At 40.3% G+C, this 15,114-nt stretch overlaps 1 protein-coding gene across 23 annotated transcripts in view; it reads right to left on the bottom strand.

Moving 5' to 3' along the window:
• The window catches only part of SENP6 (SUMO specific peptidase 6), a 147,659-nt gene extending 132,872 nt beyond the window's left edge, over nucleotides 1-14,787 (bottom strand). For 6 of the 23 annotated variants that reach the window (XM_065588023.1, XM_065588028.1, XM_065588025.1 and 3 more), the window contains exon 1: nucleotides 14,674-14,785. In XM_065588023.1, coding sequence (XP_065444095.1) covers nucleotides 14,674-14,746 — 73 coding nt within the window. In that variant the 5' untranslated portion in view covers nucleotides 14,747-14,785. Of the gene's footprint in view, nucleotides 1-11,393; nucleotides 11,479-11,724; nucleotides 12,194-14,673 lie in introns of those variants that run through there. The other 17 variants (XR_010599494.1, XM_005299618.5, XM_005299621.5 and 14 more) reach the window with 11 other exon arrangements.
• Nucleotides 14,788-15,114: the final 327 nt, after the last annotated feature.

Below are 15,114 nucleotides of genomic sequence, written 5' to 3'. Positions count from 1 at the left end.
ACAGATGCCCAGAAGCGAGGAGGCAGCCTTCCCCCTGACAGCAGCACTCTCAGTGTATCCGTGCAGCGCGGGGAGGGAGAAAGCAGCAGGCTGCTGGCTGACTACCAGCTCAGCTCCTCCTCCACCATAAGGGGCTACTTTGCCTTCCCTGCTGAAAGGGCACGCACCAGGAGGGTTCCATGGTGCCATCTCCCATTCAGGCGGCCCTGACTCTATCCTTGCTGGGACCCAGGAGTGAGCCAATCGGCCTGGCGATCTCTGAATTTTTTTTAAGCACAAAGCTGGGCCACAAGCAACCTGCAGGTTGAGAACCACTGCCATACAGTCATAACAGTTTGGATAGTAAGGGCTTGGAAATCTATTCCTAATAGCAAATTGTCCCTCAACTGCCTCCAGAGAGACCTGGACATCATCTGTTACCAAGATGTGATGAAAGAGAGCCCACAGTGCTTGCCACTTCTGGAATTTCAATGACGAGTTGGTTGTTTCATTTAGAAATATGCCAAAGAAATTATAAATGCAGTTGCAGCAATGAGACCCATCATGGTTGCTGCTGCTCTTGCATATCTTTTCTGCCTGACCCTGCCTTAGAGCAGGATATTTATGTTTTGCTAAAATTAACCCTAAACTGGGTAAGACAGACAGACATAGCATTTAGAACTACCATATTAACAACAGAAATATCAGTTAAGAATCTTGAAACATCTTTTCCAGGCAAATAACATTATGTCATTAGACATCATCCCCAGCCCACAATATTCTTGGTACAGCGTTCAAAAGCTGTATTTCTTTCCCCACTTCCCCCACCCAGTATTGGCATGTCACTAGTTACTGCAATGCAATTTAATTATAAGACTCCAACAGTCGTAGTTTTACCATAAAATGCACTAATTCAATTTTCATGTATAGTTAATTCAATTTAACAATAAACTATTCTTATGTATCATTGGGACAGTCACCAGAGTACCATTTTTGACATCTCATCTAGAACAAAAATTGCTTCAACCAACAATTGGTTTAATCAATACACTAAATTTTCTTTTAACTTACAATAGCCATGCTCCAAAAATCTTCTAAAAAAGTTACTTATTCTCACACACTCTTTCTATAGTAATCAAGTAACCACTAACCATTCTATATTCTGTTTTGTATTAGACTCTAGCTCCGAGAGAGTGGTTCCTGCTATCTGGCACTTCCCACCAATGCCATGTAGGCAGACTGAACAATACAAAAATCATTTATGCCATAGGCATTGGTGTAGCAAGGGTAAATATATCTCCTTCCAGGGCAGAGATATTTATATTATTGCAATCTGTTGCAGAGAACATTTACCAAACCTCACTAGTTTGCTGTTAAATTGAATCCAGGTGCTGGGATATCAACAAAAATGTAGAACACTGTATCTTACCATAAGGGGGGTGGGAGGGGGAGAGAGAAGAGATATAGTGAGCTGTTACTTTCTATACCCTACTATAAAAGAGGGACGAAAACAAGAATCTCACACAATTATGGATAAAGGAATAATCAATCTCTCACAAGCTTGTCACTGGCAAGTAAGTTTGTCCTGTTTACCCACAGGACACACAAACCATAACAAATAATTGGTTTATCACACAAAATACTTCCAGATAAAATTAAAACAGCAAAAGAGATCACTAAAGGCCTTCCTGCTCCTATTCAGGCAGCTTCATATGTAGACAATTCAGTAAATTCCTTGATCTGACTATAAGGCAGAAACTAGTCAAAAGAGAAATCGAAATGAACAAAACAAAACAAAAATCACATAAAACAGATCAAATTAATTCTAAAATAGTAACCATCACTCTCAAGGATCTGTGTGATATGCAAGGTATGGAGAGAGATTTTAAAATCTCAGTCTAAATGATTGAAGTCAGCCTTTACAGTATCCTAGAAGTATTAATGGCTCTTATTAGCTCAGCTGCAGTCACCAAGGGTACGTCTACACTGCATTTAAAAACCCCACAGCTGGCCCCTGCCAGCTGTCTTGGGCTAAGGGCTGTTTAATTGTGGTTTAACATTCAGGCTTGAGCTGCAGCATGAGCTCTGGGACTCTCTCACTCCGTGCCCAACCATAAACATGGCAATTTTCTGTGAGCCCGAGACAGCTGGCAAGGGCCAGCTGTAGGTTTTTAATTGCAGTGTAGACATACCCTTAGATGCAGTGTGCTTTAGAGAGAAAAAAAAAAAGTTTGAATTAATGGTTTAAATTCCTCCTCCCTTCCCCCCCTTTTTTGCAGTGGTTGGAGTTTCTAGCAATTCCCTCCTAAATCACTTTGTCTTAAGTTCTTTATCCCAAAAGTTTTAAGGCCTATACTTAGCTTTGATATCTGTAGGTATTAATGTTCTGTCTGGCCCAGTACAGTCTAAGCAAGTCAAAACAACCATCACCTCTTCTGAGCAGTATCAACAACAACAAATCTGAAGTAGAATCAAGATGTGGCTCTTTCAATAAGGTCCTGAACCCGTAAAAGTTTCAGTGGCCCATGTAGAATAAACAAATGTTGTGAAAAGGTAGTCAATTTTACAAATTTGCTGAGGTGACAGATTTTAAAGCTGAAATCTAACAAATTAGATTTGCCAATTGGATAAGTGTTATAGCCAATATTGGAATGGAATCGAATAAGATAACCCCTGTTATTGAGTCCATGGAGCATTAGTTTACTAATTTAACACTAAATTCCTTTCAGGTCAACTTTTAACTTAAACAATATTCTTTTTAAATTTGGACATTTGATTATTCTTAACCAATCAACAATTTATTAATTCACATAGAATCACAGCAATATACAGTTTATCAATCCAGTGTAGATAGAACCAATGTTCTAGTTATGTACTGCACACACCAATAGATAGAGTCTTGCAAGCAATTGTCAAAGACTAGGGTTGAGGCTCAGTAGTTACACCAAGGACCAATGTAAATCACGTAGATTTCTTATTAGATTTATTTATGATATCACTGTCCCAGTATTTCTTCAAGGAGTAAGATGTATTTGTCATTTATACATTTAAGAATGGTGGTCCCTGCTATTGGAATGGACTGGTCCATAATAGACAAGTTTAGAATATACTATATTTAAAAGTTACTTCAGTTTTTCTTTACATTAACTTACACATCACGTTCTCAGAACTAATCAAAAATAATGTGAGGGGGTTTGGTTTACATTTTCCCTTATTCAGATTCAACAAAAATATATTGCTTTTAAAAATTATAAAACACAGTACTGATTTATCACAAACAACTATGGTATAAAAATAATTATTTTATTTAGATAGTGCTGGATTCAGAAAAGCAGTCAAACTGTTTCTGCGGGGCAAGTAAAGGGGTTTGGGCATTGTATAAAAGAATTCAACAAATGTAATGAAGAAATTTTCATACACAAAATAAACACATACAAATGAAAAAAGTTCAATTTTTAAAAAGGAAAGATGATAAACATGGGGCTAAAAACCATCATTATTAAACTGTTGCTTTTTTTAGAAAAAGCTTTGAAGAGAAAAAACAAGATGTCAGGTAATTAATTTCAGTATCAGGTAATTAATTTCACATTTTAGGACCCACCACAAAAAAGCATGATCATCTGTTGACTTCCGGTATAACAACTAAAACTTTGAACAGCAGATATTGTGTGAGAGTATAGACACTGATCAGTACAAAGCTCCAGAAAGAGGTCACATACGTAGCAAGAGCCAACCTTGTTGACAGCTATAACGCCTCTTTCTAGCGATCCATGGTGTGTTCCATACTTACACATGAAACAAGAGGAAACAATATATTCAGAATATTTCAACTGGCTGACTACAATGCTATCTGATGTCTTTGTATTCAGAGCACTTGCAAATGTTCATGTTGTTTCATCCTTGTCATCAGCCTATGCACTAGTCTGTTAAATATTTGGCACATCATACTAACAGGTGTAAGAACTTCGCTGAAATACAGTTAAATAAGGAGAAAAGGGGGGTTACTACCTAGAAACAATTGGATTTCAGAACCATCCCTCCCTCTAGAAAACCTAGTGTGTAATTGCCAACACCAAGCATTCAAAAATCTTAAGTCAAGCCCCCCCCCCAAAATCATGAGATAGCCACTCCTACATCCATAGGACAGCATATTCTACTATTGTGGAGCAGGAGTAGCCACTCCGTAGTTAAGACTCAATTTTCAACACCTTCCAGACCTTCCTAAAAAGAAACTCTGGCAATGTCTTCTGTGGCCCCCTCCACCCGTCCATACATAGGGGATACATAGTGTGTTGTGGTTTCAGACAATCAGGATCCGTTTCCTTACAATCCATTGGCCCTCTTTACAAAAAAGACCTTTTGGTTCAGAAATCCCACATGGAACACAATGCAGTACAAAGGGGTTGTGGACAGGCTCCCACAAACTAGGGATGTCAAGTGATTAAAAACAAACTAATCGCTATTAATCACGCTGTTAAACAATATAATACCATTTATTTAAATATTTTGGATGTTTTCTACATTTTCAAATATATTTATTTTAATTACAACACAGAATACAAAGTATACAGTGCTCGCTTTATATTTATTTTTGATTACAAGTATTTGCACTGTAAAAAAGAAGAATTATTTTTTCAATTCACCTAATACAAGTACTGTAGTACAATCTCTATCATGAAAGTAGAACTTACAAATGTAGAATTATGTACAAAAAAACTGCATTCAAAATTAAAACAATGTAAAATTTTAGAGCTTACAAGTTCACTCACTTCTACTTCTTGTTCAGCCAATCGCTCAAACAAGTTTGTTTACATTTGCAGGAGATAATGCTGCCTGCTCTTGTTTACAATGTCACCTGAAAGTGAGAACAAGCATTCTCAGAGCACTTTTGTAGCCAGTGTCGCAAGATATTTACGTGCCAGATGTGCTAAAGATTCATATATATCTTCATGCTTCAACCATCATTCCAGGGGACATGAGTCCATGCTGATGACAGGTTCTGCTCGATAACAATCCAAAGCAGTGCAGACCAACGCATGTTCATTTTCATTATCTTGAGTCAGATGCAACCAGCAGAAGATTGCTTTTCTCTTTTGGTGGTTCAGGTTCTGTAATTTCCGCATCAGAGTGTTGCTCTTTTTAGACTTCTGAAAGCATGTTCCACACCTCGTCCCTCTCAGATTTTGGAAGACACTTCAGAGTCTTAAACCTTGGATCAAGTGCTGTAGCTATCTTTAGAAATCTCAAATTGGTACTTTCTTTGCGTTTTGTGAAATCTGCAGTGTAAGTGTTCTTAAAATGAACAAAATGTGCTGGGTCATCATCCCAGACTGCCATAACATGAAATATATGGCAGAATGGGAGTAAAACAGTGAAGGGAACATACAATTCTCCCCCCAAGGAGTTCAGACACAAATTTAATTAATGCATTTTTTTTTCAAACAATCATCATCAGCATGGAATCATGTCCTCTGGAATGGTGGCCAAAGCATGAAGGAGGCATACGAATGTTTAGCATATCTGGCACATATATACCTTGGAATGCCGGCTACAAAAGTGCCATACAAATGTCTGTTCTCACTTTCTGGTGACACTGTAAATAAGAAGAGGGCAATATTATATCCTGTAAATGTGAACAAACCTGTTTGCCTTAGTGATTAGTTGAACAAGAAGTAGGACTGAAAGGACTTGTAGGCTCTGAAGTTTTACAATGTTACATAACTGCACTCAAAAACAAAAAAATAATAATCCACATTTGTAAATTGCATTTTCGTGACAAAGAGATTGCACTACAGTACTTGTATTAGGTGAACTGAAAAATACTATTTCTTGTTTATCATTTTTACAGTGCAAATATTTGTAACCAAAAATAATATATACTTTGATTTCAATTACAACACAGAATACAATATATGTGAAAATGTAGAAAAACATGCAAAATATTTGATAAATTTTAATTGGTATTCTATTGATTAATCGCACTGTTAAACACGATTAATTCTGAGTTAATCGTGTGAGTTAACTGCGGTTAATCGACAGCCCTAAATAAAACCCTTTGTCCTCACGGAGGTAATACAGAATAGGATTATTCCTTAAAATTATTGAATTTTAGAGAATACCACCAATTATTGCATTGTCCACTACTGTGGAACAGCATCATCCACTACATAGTTAAGGCTGAAGCTAGCTCCTTTTTAGATTCAATTTTCAACATCCCCCACAGTACCCTAAAACAAACCCCATCACCCTGAAGTTTTGCATGCCACATTTCATCCTGGGGAAGACTGACAAATAAGACAGTTAGAGAGTTTGAAATATTAACTGTTCACTTTTGTAAAGCTTGAAAATATTATCCAAATTTGTTTCTTGCTGAGAAGTGGCTTTCAGGTTTGTTGATGTTGATTTTTTTTTTAAACCGTATGAAAAGCAGTCTTTATTAATAGAAACTGACCGACTTCTGAAATGATTCCAGAAAACACATGAAATGCATAAATTGAATAGGAAATCAGGTGAAAATGCGGTGGAATAGAGGACCACGAAAAGACATGGACTGGCAAGCTGGGGCTTGAAAGGGGTAGTGAATGGGGGCAGAGAACCAGGAAGCACATGAAACTGTGGAAGGGAGACTAATGCTGAGGAAGGCAAGAGGAGGGAACAGAACATTCCTGGATATGACAGAGCATTAATCAGAGTATAAAATAAGGCAGTGTGAAAAAAAAAAAAGACATGGAAGGGGGTGTACATGTGCATCTGAAACTTGAGAAAATACGTCTTACCTCGATTTAAAAAAGCCTATTCCCCTACAGTCCAAAAATCAATGTAACCCCCACCAGTTACCCAAGTTTACACTGCATATACACTAGGTGATAAGTAGCATTTCAAATGGAATTGACTAACTTTGTTTAAAATAAAACCAAATCTTTATTCACTTGCTTAGAAAAGGTTAGAGGGGGTCCGGGGAAGGCAGAGTACTTAAAGTTCTCCATGTGAATAAAAGCTTCACGCTCTCCTCCTCCTTTCCACTCTATCCTACACTACTCATATCCCACCTCAAGTAAAATTCCTACTACCATCATCTCCCCTACCTCTGATGCTGAGCATTTGAAAAAAAAAAAAAAAACACACACATATATATATAAAAAACAAACCTCCCAGGACAAGAAGGATACTTTCCCCCACGAATATCATCAGCTTCTACAGGATCTAAATTTCATTAAAAACAAAACAAAACAAAACAAAAAAACAACACTACTATTCTACAGCTCTCGCATTTGCAAAGAATTCTCCAAATGTGAACTGAGTGTAAAGTAATAAACTACTGTCTTCCAGAGTCCTCCCACAGACAAGTCCAAAGCCTCTGCTGCTGCTAAGAGTCAGTCTTGTCAGTTTTTATTGTTAGTCAGAAATCTGTGGCCAGTATGATATTAATAGGAATCTATTTCATTCTGCATCTGCTTAGGAAGCACTCACCAGCTGAGAGATCAGCTTTGGAAAAATTCCCATGATGAGGCCCTAAAAAAGAAGCTTGGGAAGGGACAGAGAACCCCAACACATTCTTGTAGTAGCCAGGAGACTGAGATAAAAGAGAAAAGCAAAAAGGCTACCAGTCAGACAGTGTGCATTTCAGAGTGCTTCAAATGAATCTGATACAGTAACTCCTCACTTAAAGTCGTCCCAATGTTGTTTCGTTGCTGATCAATTAGAGAACATGCTCGTTTAAAGTTGCGCAATGCTCCCTTATAATGTTGTTTGGCAACTGCCGGCTTTGTCCACTGCTTGCAGAAAGAGCAGCCTGTTGCAGCTACCTGGTGGGGGCTTGGAACCAGGGTGGATCGGCAGGCCCTCCCCCTCCCCCCCCCCAATCAGCTCCCCGCTCCCCTAAGTTCCCCATTCAGCAGCTACCCAGCAGGCTATCAATTGCCAGGCAGTTCAGCTGTCCCTCCCCCCCACTGCCATGTGCTGCTCCTGCCCTCTGCCTTGGAGCTGCTCCCCGAAGCCTCCTGCTTGCTCTGCGGGGGGAAGGGAGGCTAATGTCAGGGTGTCCCCCTCCCCCCGCTTACCCCATCTCCACAGAGCGGGGGGGGGGCCACAACGGGGCTCAGGACGGGAGGGAGCTTGCTGGTAGCAGTTGCTGTCTCAACTTGCTGATCTACTTAAAAAGGCAATGTACTTAGAGTGGGGTAAGCATACTTAAAGGGGCAATGCGCATCTCTCTCTCTCTCTCTCTCTCACACACACACACAGGGTGTGTGTCTCTGTCTGTCATGCGGTCTTCCCTCCCTCCATCTGTGCTGCCTTGTAGAGTGTGAGGCTACATTAACAACAAGTTAACCCTTGAGGGCTCAGCTAAGTGCTAGTTCATCAATTAGCAGTAAGGCATTCCCTGGGAAATATCCTACCCTCTGACTTCACCAAGCTTCACAATCATCATTGCTGTGTACAGTATTAAATTGTTTGTTTAAAACTTATACTGTGTATAAGTGTGTGTGTGTGTACACACACACACAAAAAATAGTCTTTTGTCTGGTGAAAAAAAATTTCCCTGGAACCTAACCCCTCGCCCCCCATTTACATTAATTCTTATGGGGAAATTGGATTCGCTTAACATCGTTTTGCTTATAGTCGCATTTTTCAGGAACACAACCACAACGTTAAGCAAGGAGTTACTGTACATGTTACCACAACACTGTGAAAGTGAACGCGTCAAATTGAGATTGGAGGAGGAGACATACAGCAGCACAAACGTTACCCTTACCGCTAAATAAAATATGAGGGGCCAAATCATAATAGTTGTTCCTATAATGTTTGCAGAAAGAATGAACAACAGTGGGATTTGCCCATTTCTATTGTAGGGAAGAGGGACTGAGAATCATTTTCCCTATCCCAACTCCGAGTAAATCTTTCTGCATCATCTCACCACATGATGACTCTAGTAATGAATGGATACTGCTGGAGACTGACCACTCTCAGCTACAAGTAACGAGTCTCCCAAACAGATTGGATTTTCCATGCAACACAAATGATCTTATTCTTGCATTTCCAAGAAGACAATCTACATTTTTTAAGAGACGACACGCTATGTTATATAGGTGAAAATGGACAAAAACTGAATGACCTTATGAATCATTACACTGCACAACAAGACAGGCAATATATACAACCATCAGGGAATGTTTTTCCATATATCAACCATTCTATTTTTGATAGAATAATTGCAATTTAAAAAGAAGAATTAACCATTAAGACAATGACAGACATTTTAATTGAATCTTTATTACACCAAAGAAAGAAAACAAATGTCTTAATGGAGATCCCCAAAACAATACTAAACCTATAAAACTGCCATGCTTACAATTTAATTGTTTTCCTTCTGTACTGTATATTTTATCTTTTCATAGTCTGATTGATAGATCGTTACTATAAGCCAAACAGAGCAATTAAATATGCACATTAACTTTAAAAAAAAAATTGTCCACCTTTGATCTCATTATCTCAATTTAATTATGAGGCCAGAATTAACAGACAGTCGCTACACCCACACACACTTCCTACCTCATTTGTTTCCCAAAAGATTGATGTGGGACAGGGAGGGGAACAGTAATTCTCAAAACTCTGCCCACTATTTTTTTTTTTTTTAAAGAGTAACCTAATAAAGATGAATTCCTTACTGTTCTTTGTTGGTGGTGGCTTGTTTTAGGGTTTTTTATATTAATTGAAGTTCTTGATGTTTTAATGATGTCTTAAAACATCTTGCGGTCTCTACTCAGCTTAGTTACATATTTCACAGATCTAGACTCAAATCCGAATCATGGTTCAGGAACACAAGTTACTTCACTTCCTTGTCTATAAACCTTCACTCCTATTTTTGTCTACCTCACACTTCTCGTACCATTGGACAATAACGAAAGCAGGGGGTTGGGACAAAGTCAGAACTCTAGACAATGATAGGTCTAATGCCAAAGGCCGATTTGAAATGCTCATCCATTCCATATCATTAGCCACTAAAAACAGAGATATGCATCACCTGTGCTTTTACTTTCACATATAGTAGTCATGGCACCTTATTTGCAAAGCTTCATTTATGTTTTTGGTTCACATTAAAATCCACCATAATCCAGTTACAGGCCTATTCTGCTATTTTAATAGCCTGCAACTCTGACATTGTGCGCTCAGGAGAATGAACTCCTTTTTCCTAGCACCACTGCCTGCATAAGTTTTCCTTCACACAGAGCTCATAAGAGTCTCTGTTAATATATACAGACTCCTTAGACCGTCACCGTTATTGGACACTACCTGCAAGATCAATGAGTTTCCAAAATAATCTGGAATACAATATACATGTAACTAAATTGATGCCCTATTTTGTCCACTGATCATAGGACTACCAAATATTTTAGCAAGTGTGCATTACAGTGCCAATCTGCTACTGCTGTTAGAAAGGGAGCCCCCCCAAGATTTATAATATTATGCAAGCTACTTATTTTTGCTTGCCACCTGTATAACATACAGGAGTGGCATACCACCCACTGAACACACTCAAAACAACTAATGATCATCATATGGTTGTCCCCACACCTGTCATTCTTATGGTAGTATCAGGGAACATCATGGTCAGATTTTTGTGGGGGGAGGAAGAGGGATGAAGATGGAACAGGTACCAGTATTTCACCACCATATGCTTAAAAAAAATTTCTGCCATTGTTGGCTAAGAAACAGGTCTTTAGGACATCACCATTTCAGATGAATTATTTAAAGTAAGTATTTATTCACACAGAAAAGCAACATTTCTGCTCTATGCAAACTTCTAAAATACAACCCAAAAAAACTAAGAGGACTCCTGTACAGTACATGCTTTATAAAATATACATGCTGCAAAATATGCTCTGTCAAAAGAAAAACAAACCATCACAGACATGCAAAACTCTATTCATGCAAGTAGAGTATTTGATTTTTCATTATCACCATGGTAAGAGGACAGGTAAGGTACACTGCCCCTAGTCTGGTCAATTTTTATGGCAATTTTGTAAGGCTAGATTAACAAAATATAATATTTAATTGTACTATGAAGGCTTAAAGTAAATATCTCTAAGCCTTATTAATTTGTTTTTAGTTAATTTCTGCATTATTATTAGAGACAGATGCAAAAATCAAAACTATGTCTAATAGTAGAATGAAGCTTTAAAAATAATCCCAAAGCTCCCTTTTTCTAGTGACACAAACGTAAGAGAGAAGCCCCAGCAGAAGAAAAAACTTCTCTGGCCATGTCACCAGCCTCCCCATCCCCAACTCTTCAGATGGGCCTTTTACAGCGTTAGAAGAAGAAAAAAAAAGAAGAAACAACCAGCGTAGGCCGTGGGCCCGAGCGCGGCTGACAGCGCTCCACAGACGAGACCCCGCTCCGCATTAAGCCTCACCTGACCATTAGCCTCCCGCAAACCGCCCCTCCATAGCGGACATCGCTACCCCAGACCAACGACTCACTCTGTGCCAGCCCCGAATAACTCTCGCCCGCGGTCCTACCCCCCACCAAACAACCTTCCATTCCCCCCCCCCCCCGCAACCAAACCTGCCCCTACAAACACCCACCCTTCCCCCAACATCAGGCCACCTCTCGCTGCGTCCCTCCCCCGGCATCCCCTCTCCCCCCACACGTCCTCCGGTCCGTGCCGTGTCCCTTTGACGGCCGGTTGCCAGGAGGAAGGAGCCGCCCGTGGGCCACATTTCCCCACGCAGCCACACACGCACCTTCCAGAAACACGCTGTCCCTGCAGCCGCCGCCACCGGCCATCTTCCTCCTGCCGCTGCTCCCCTCACTCCATGCCCGCGTTGCTCGCCCAGGCACCGCCGGCGGGGGCCAGGCCCTTCGCCCGGCCCGCGCGCTCTGCCTCCCGCACAGCAACCCAGCACCGAGCCCCTTCCCCCAGCTTCCCCAGTGCACGGCAGCAACCAGCCGAGCGACGCTCCCCCGCCCCGCTCCCTGCCTGTTCCGGCCCGCGTGCGGGAGGAAGAAGCAGCGCGTCGGCTCGTTCCCTTATTGTGTCCGCCACCGACAGCCCTCAGTGGTTCCAGCGCAGGCCTGGCCTGGCAGCTGCCTGCTGCCACCTCGGCGGGGGAGCGCGCGGGCCTGACCCAGACTCTCCCTGCGGATCCCCCACATATCCCCGCTGCAGGAGCGAGGAACCCTGTTACTGCCTTTTTCTTCTCCTTGGGACTTAACTAGTCATCCCTCAGCCCCTTCCCTAGCCCCAGGGCGTGCAGCCCACAGTCTCCAGGGAAGGGGACTCTAATTTCCCTATCCCCTGGATGATAAAATGGCCGCACAAGGGCTGTGCTGGTAAATATCTAAGGCTCTGCCGCTCCCCCTTATCAGCTCAGGAGGCTGCCACTTGCTGGGGGGAAAGGTGGGGGGTGGGTGGTTGAATTACATACAATGAATGAGCTTTAAAGACTAAGGGGGCAATCAGTGAATCCTGTGCTGAGGATCCTTCCAACCCCTTCTAGGTCATGATCAAACACATGCACAAACCCAATGCCAGGCTTATTTAATTTATTTTAGTTTCTAAAATTCTCCAGTTGCCCGCTGATGCTATTCTTATTTAAGGGCTTAAGGGTGCCGAGTCTGCAAACACTGATGCACGATATTGTCAACACCAAACATTCAGAAACTAGGAGTCAGACCTGTCAAAATCATGAGATATTAAAAATGCAAAAAAAAAAAAAACTTTTGAGCCTTTAGGGTTCACACTTTAAAGCTTTTCTCTGGAAGCAAGAGGGTTAGAAACTTATATGTTTAAAAGTGGAAACAGTTTCTCACGGTCACAGGAGCCCAGACTTTAAGAACAAAAATATGAGAGACTTTGGCCAGTCTCCTTCAGTTGCACAGGAGGATTTCACCAGCACAAGCTTATGGCAGAATCAGGGCTAGGTACCTAATTTAAAGCACCCATATTTTAAAAGATAGATGTGGTCCAGGGGCCAAGGTGAATTTTCAGGTCCTGCATTCCTTGCACATCCAAAACCCCAATTTAACTCAATAGGAGTTGGCAGAATCAGGCCCTACATTACATAAGTTGAAGTATATAATGCACCAAATAGCTCAAGGCCCAGAAACAAAGCAATGCAGATTTAAAAAAACACTATAGAAATATTACCTACTTGGTAGATCATCTTCGAAAGACTTCAGGAAATACACCTCTACGTCGATATAACACTGTCCTCGGGAGCCAAAAAAATCTTACCGCGTTATAGGTGAAACCGCGTTATATTGAACTTGCTTTGATCCACCGAGTGCACAGCCCCGCCCCCGGAGCACTGCTTTACTGCGTTATATCCAAATTCGTGTTATATCGGGTCGCGTTATATCGAGGTAGAGGTGTAAGTGTGTTTTAAGGAAATATTTGAAGACAGCAGTCAATTTTCATACAAATAGGATGAGGAAGTTCCAAGCCTAAGAGATAGCAGGTAAGAAGAAAGACTATATCATTCCTTTAACTCTACCTTACAATTCCTGGACTAAGGGATTGCTGAAAAGATGCTCTGAAAGTTTTAGTATACTGATAAGCCTAAATCATTAGTCTTCAAAATGCCAGTCTTAGAAAAACAGGTTTTATTCAGAGAGGAATCAGAAAATTTGACTGATTAAATTCAAAGTTCAAGCTAGAAAAAGATAAATGCATAGGATTTATGTTAAAAATTAGAAAGACCTTAAGTGTCTCATTGAAACCTAAACAAAATTATTTATCATGAGAGAAAGAGAAAGAGAGAGAGACAAAGACCCTGATCCTGCAATAGGATCTATGCAGGTAAACCTCTATGCCTCAGTGTGGCCCCATGAGGGCACAAGAGGGCACAACTGTATCCAGTTTCAGGGCTGGGACCATAATGTTAATTCAAAATGAGGAAGTTTCCCTTGAGTGAGACCAGACTTTTGATTAAAATCTAACAAATTGTTTTCCAAAACTAGGAGTTTTATTTTGATAAAAAAGAAATGCATGACATGCTAGTGTGTCCTCATTGACCAAATCAATGGCAGCAAATATAATTCCGTAATCCCTATGTCCCAATTTTTGCTACTGTTTTTAATGAGTGGACATCAAAGTAGTTTGAAATGAAATGGATCATTTAAAGAGTAAAACCCGATAGGAGGATGATGCTATCTTCAGCAAGAGGAATTATCAGATATTAAACTGGTTGTGCTCGTGATTTTAGGCTGTCATGCTGTAGCAGATTTCCTGTCTATGAAGATTTTGTTGTTTAACGTCTACTTTTTTCTGGAGAAGGACTCTTCCTAAATTACATACCAGAGAATAGAATTTCCTTTTCTGCTGCTATCTCATGTATTTAGAGATTCCTGAAAGGAAAGTGTTCTAAAAGGGGAGTGTTTAGCTCCATTCCTTCCCCTCCTGAGGCCGTTCTTTTCACAACTAGTCCTTTTTCTACTTTAGAAGTTATTTTTCACATTATGTTCATGCATATACACATATAATCCATATAGTTTAGAAGATAGTTAACAATTCTCATCCTCTTTTTAAATCTCTGCAAGCATTCTCTTAATTTCCCCCCAAAACTAAAGAGAAACCCATTTCCCCTAATTGAGGAAATTGGGGGCTAATTGAGTCAGAAAATGTAAGTTTAGTATATCCTAATAAAGAAATCTTATAGATTTGCTGATTTTATTTCCTCTTTTCTCCTTACCTGAAATAGTCCTCTCTGACTGAGCTAACAGAAGGAATAAATCTGACAGCTGCTTTCTGAGTATAGCAGCCATTAGACTCTGACTAGCCCAGCTGTGACTGATTGACAGTCACAGGTGCATAATTTAAGGCCCTGATCCTGCAAATACTTATGCATGTGTCCTACTGATATAAAGCATGCATATATTTACAGGATCAGAGCCCAAAGCAGTGTGGAACCTCTGATATATAAAGCCTTCTTCAACACAAAGTGGGAGGAGGTTATGATCAGTTAGTGTTGGCACAGGTGGAAGGATAGAGGATAAAGTTCCAGAAAGAAACTTAAATGCTAGCTCAAACAATCAAAGCAGCAGCAGCAACTACCTGTAGTTTTCCTTTGCAATGTTGTACCCCATGTGAGCTATTTCTAATCTTTGGTTGTCTGGTTAATAAATTTACCTAT

This window comes from Chrysemys picta, chromosome 3 (assembly GCF_011386835.1).
Source record: "Chrysemys picta bellii isolate R12L10 chromosome 3, ASM1138683v2, whole genome shotgun sequence".
Lineage (NCBI taxonomy): Eukaryota > Metazoa > Chordata > Testudines > Emydidae > Chrysemys > Chrysemys picta.
This window is presented reverse-complemented; position numbering and strand designations above follow the sequence as displayed.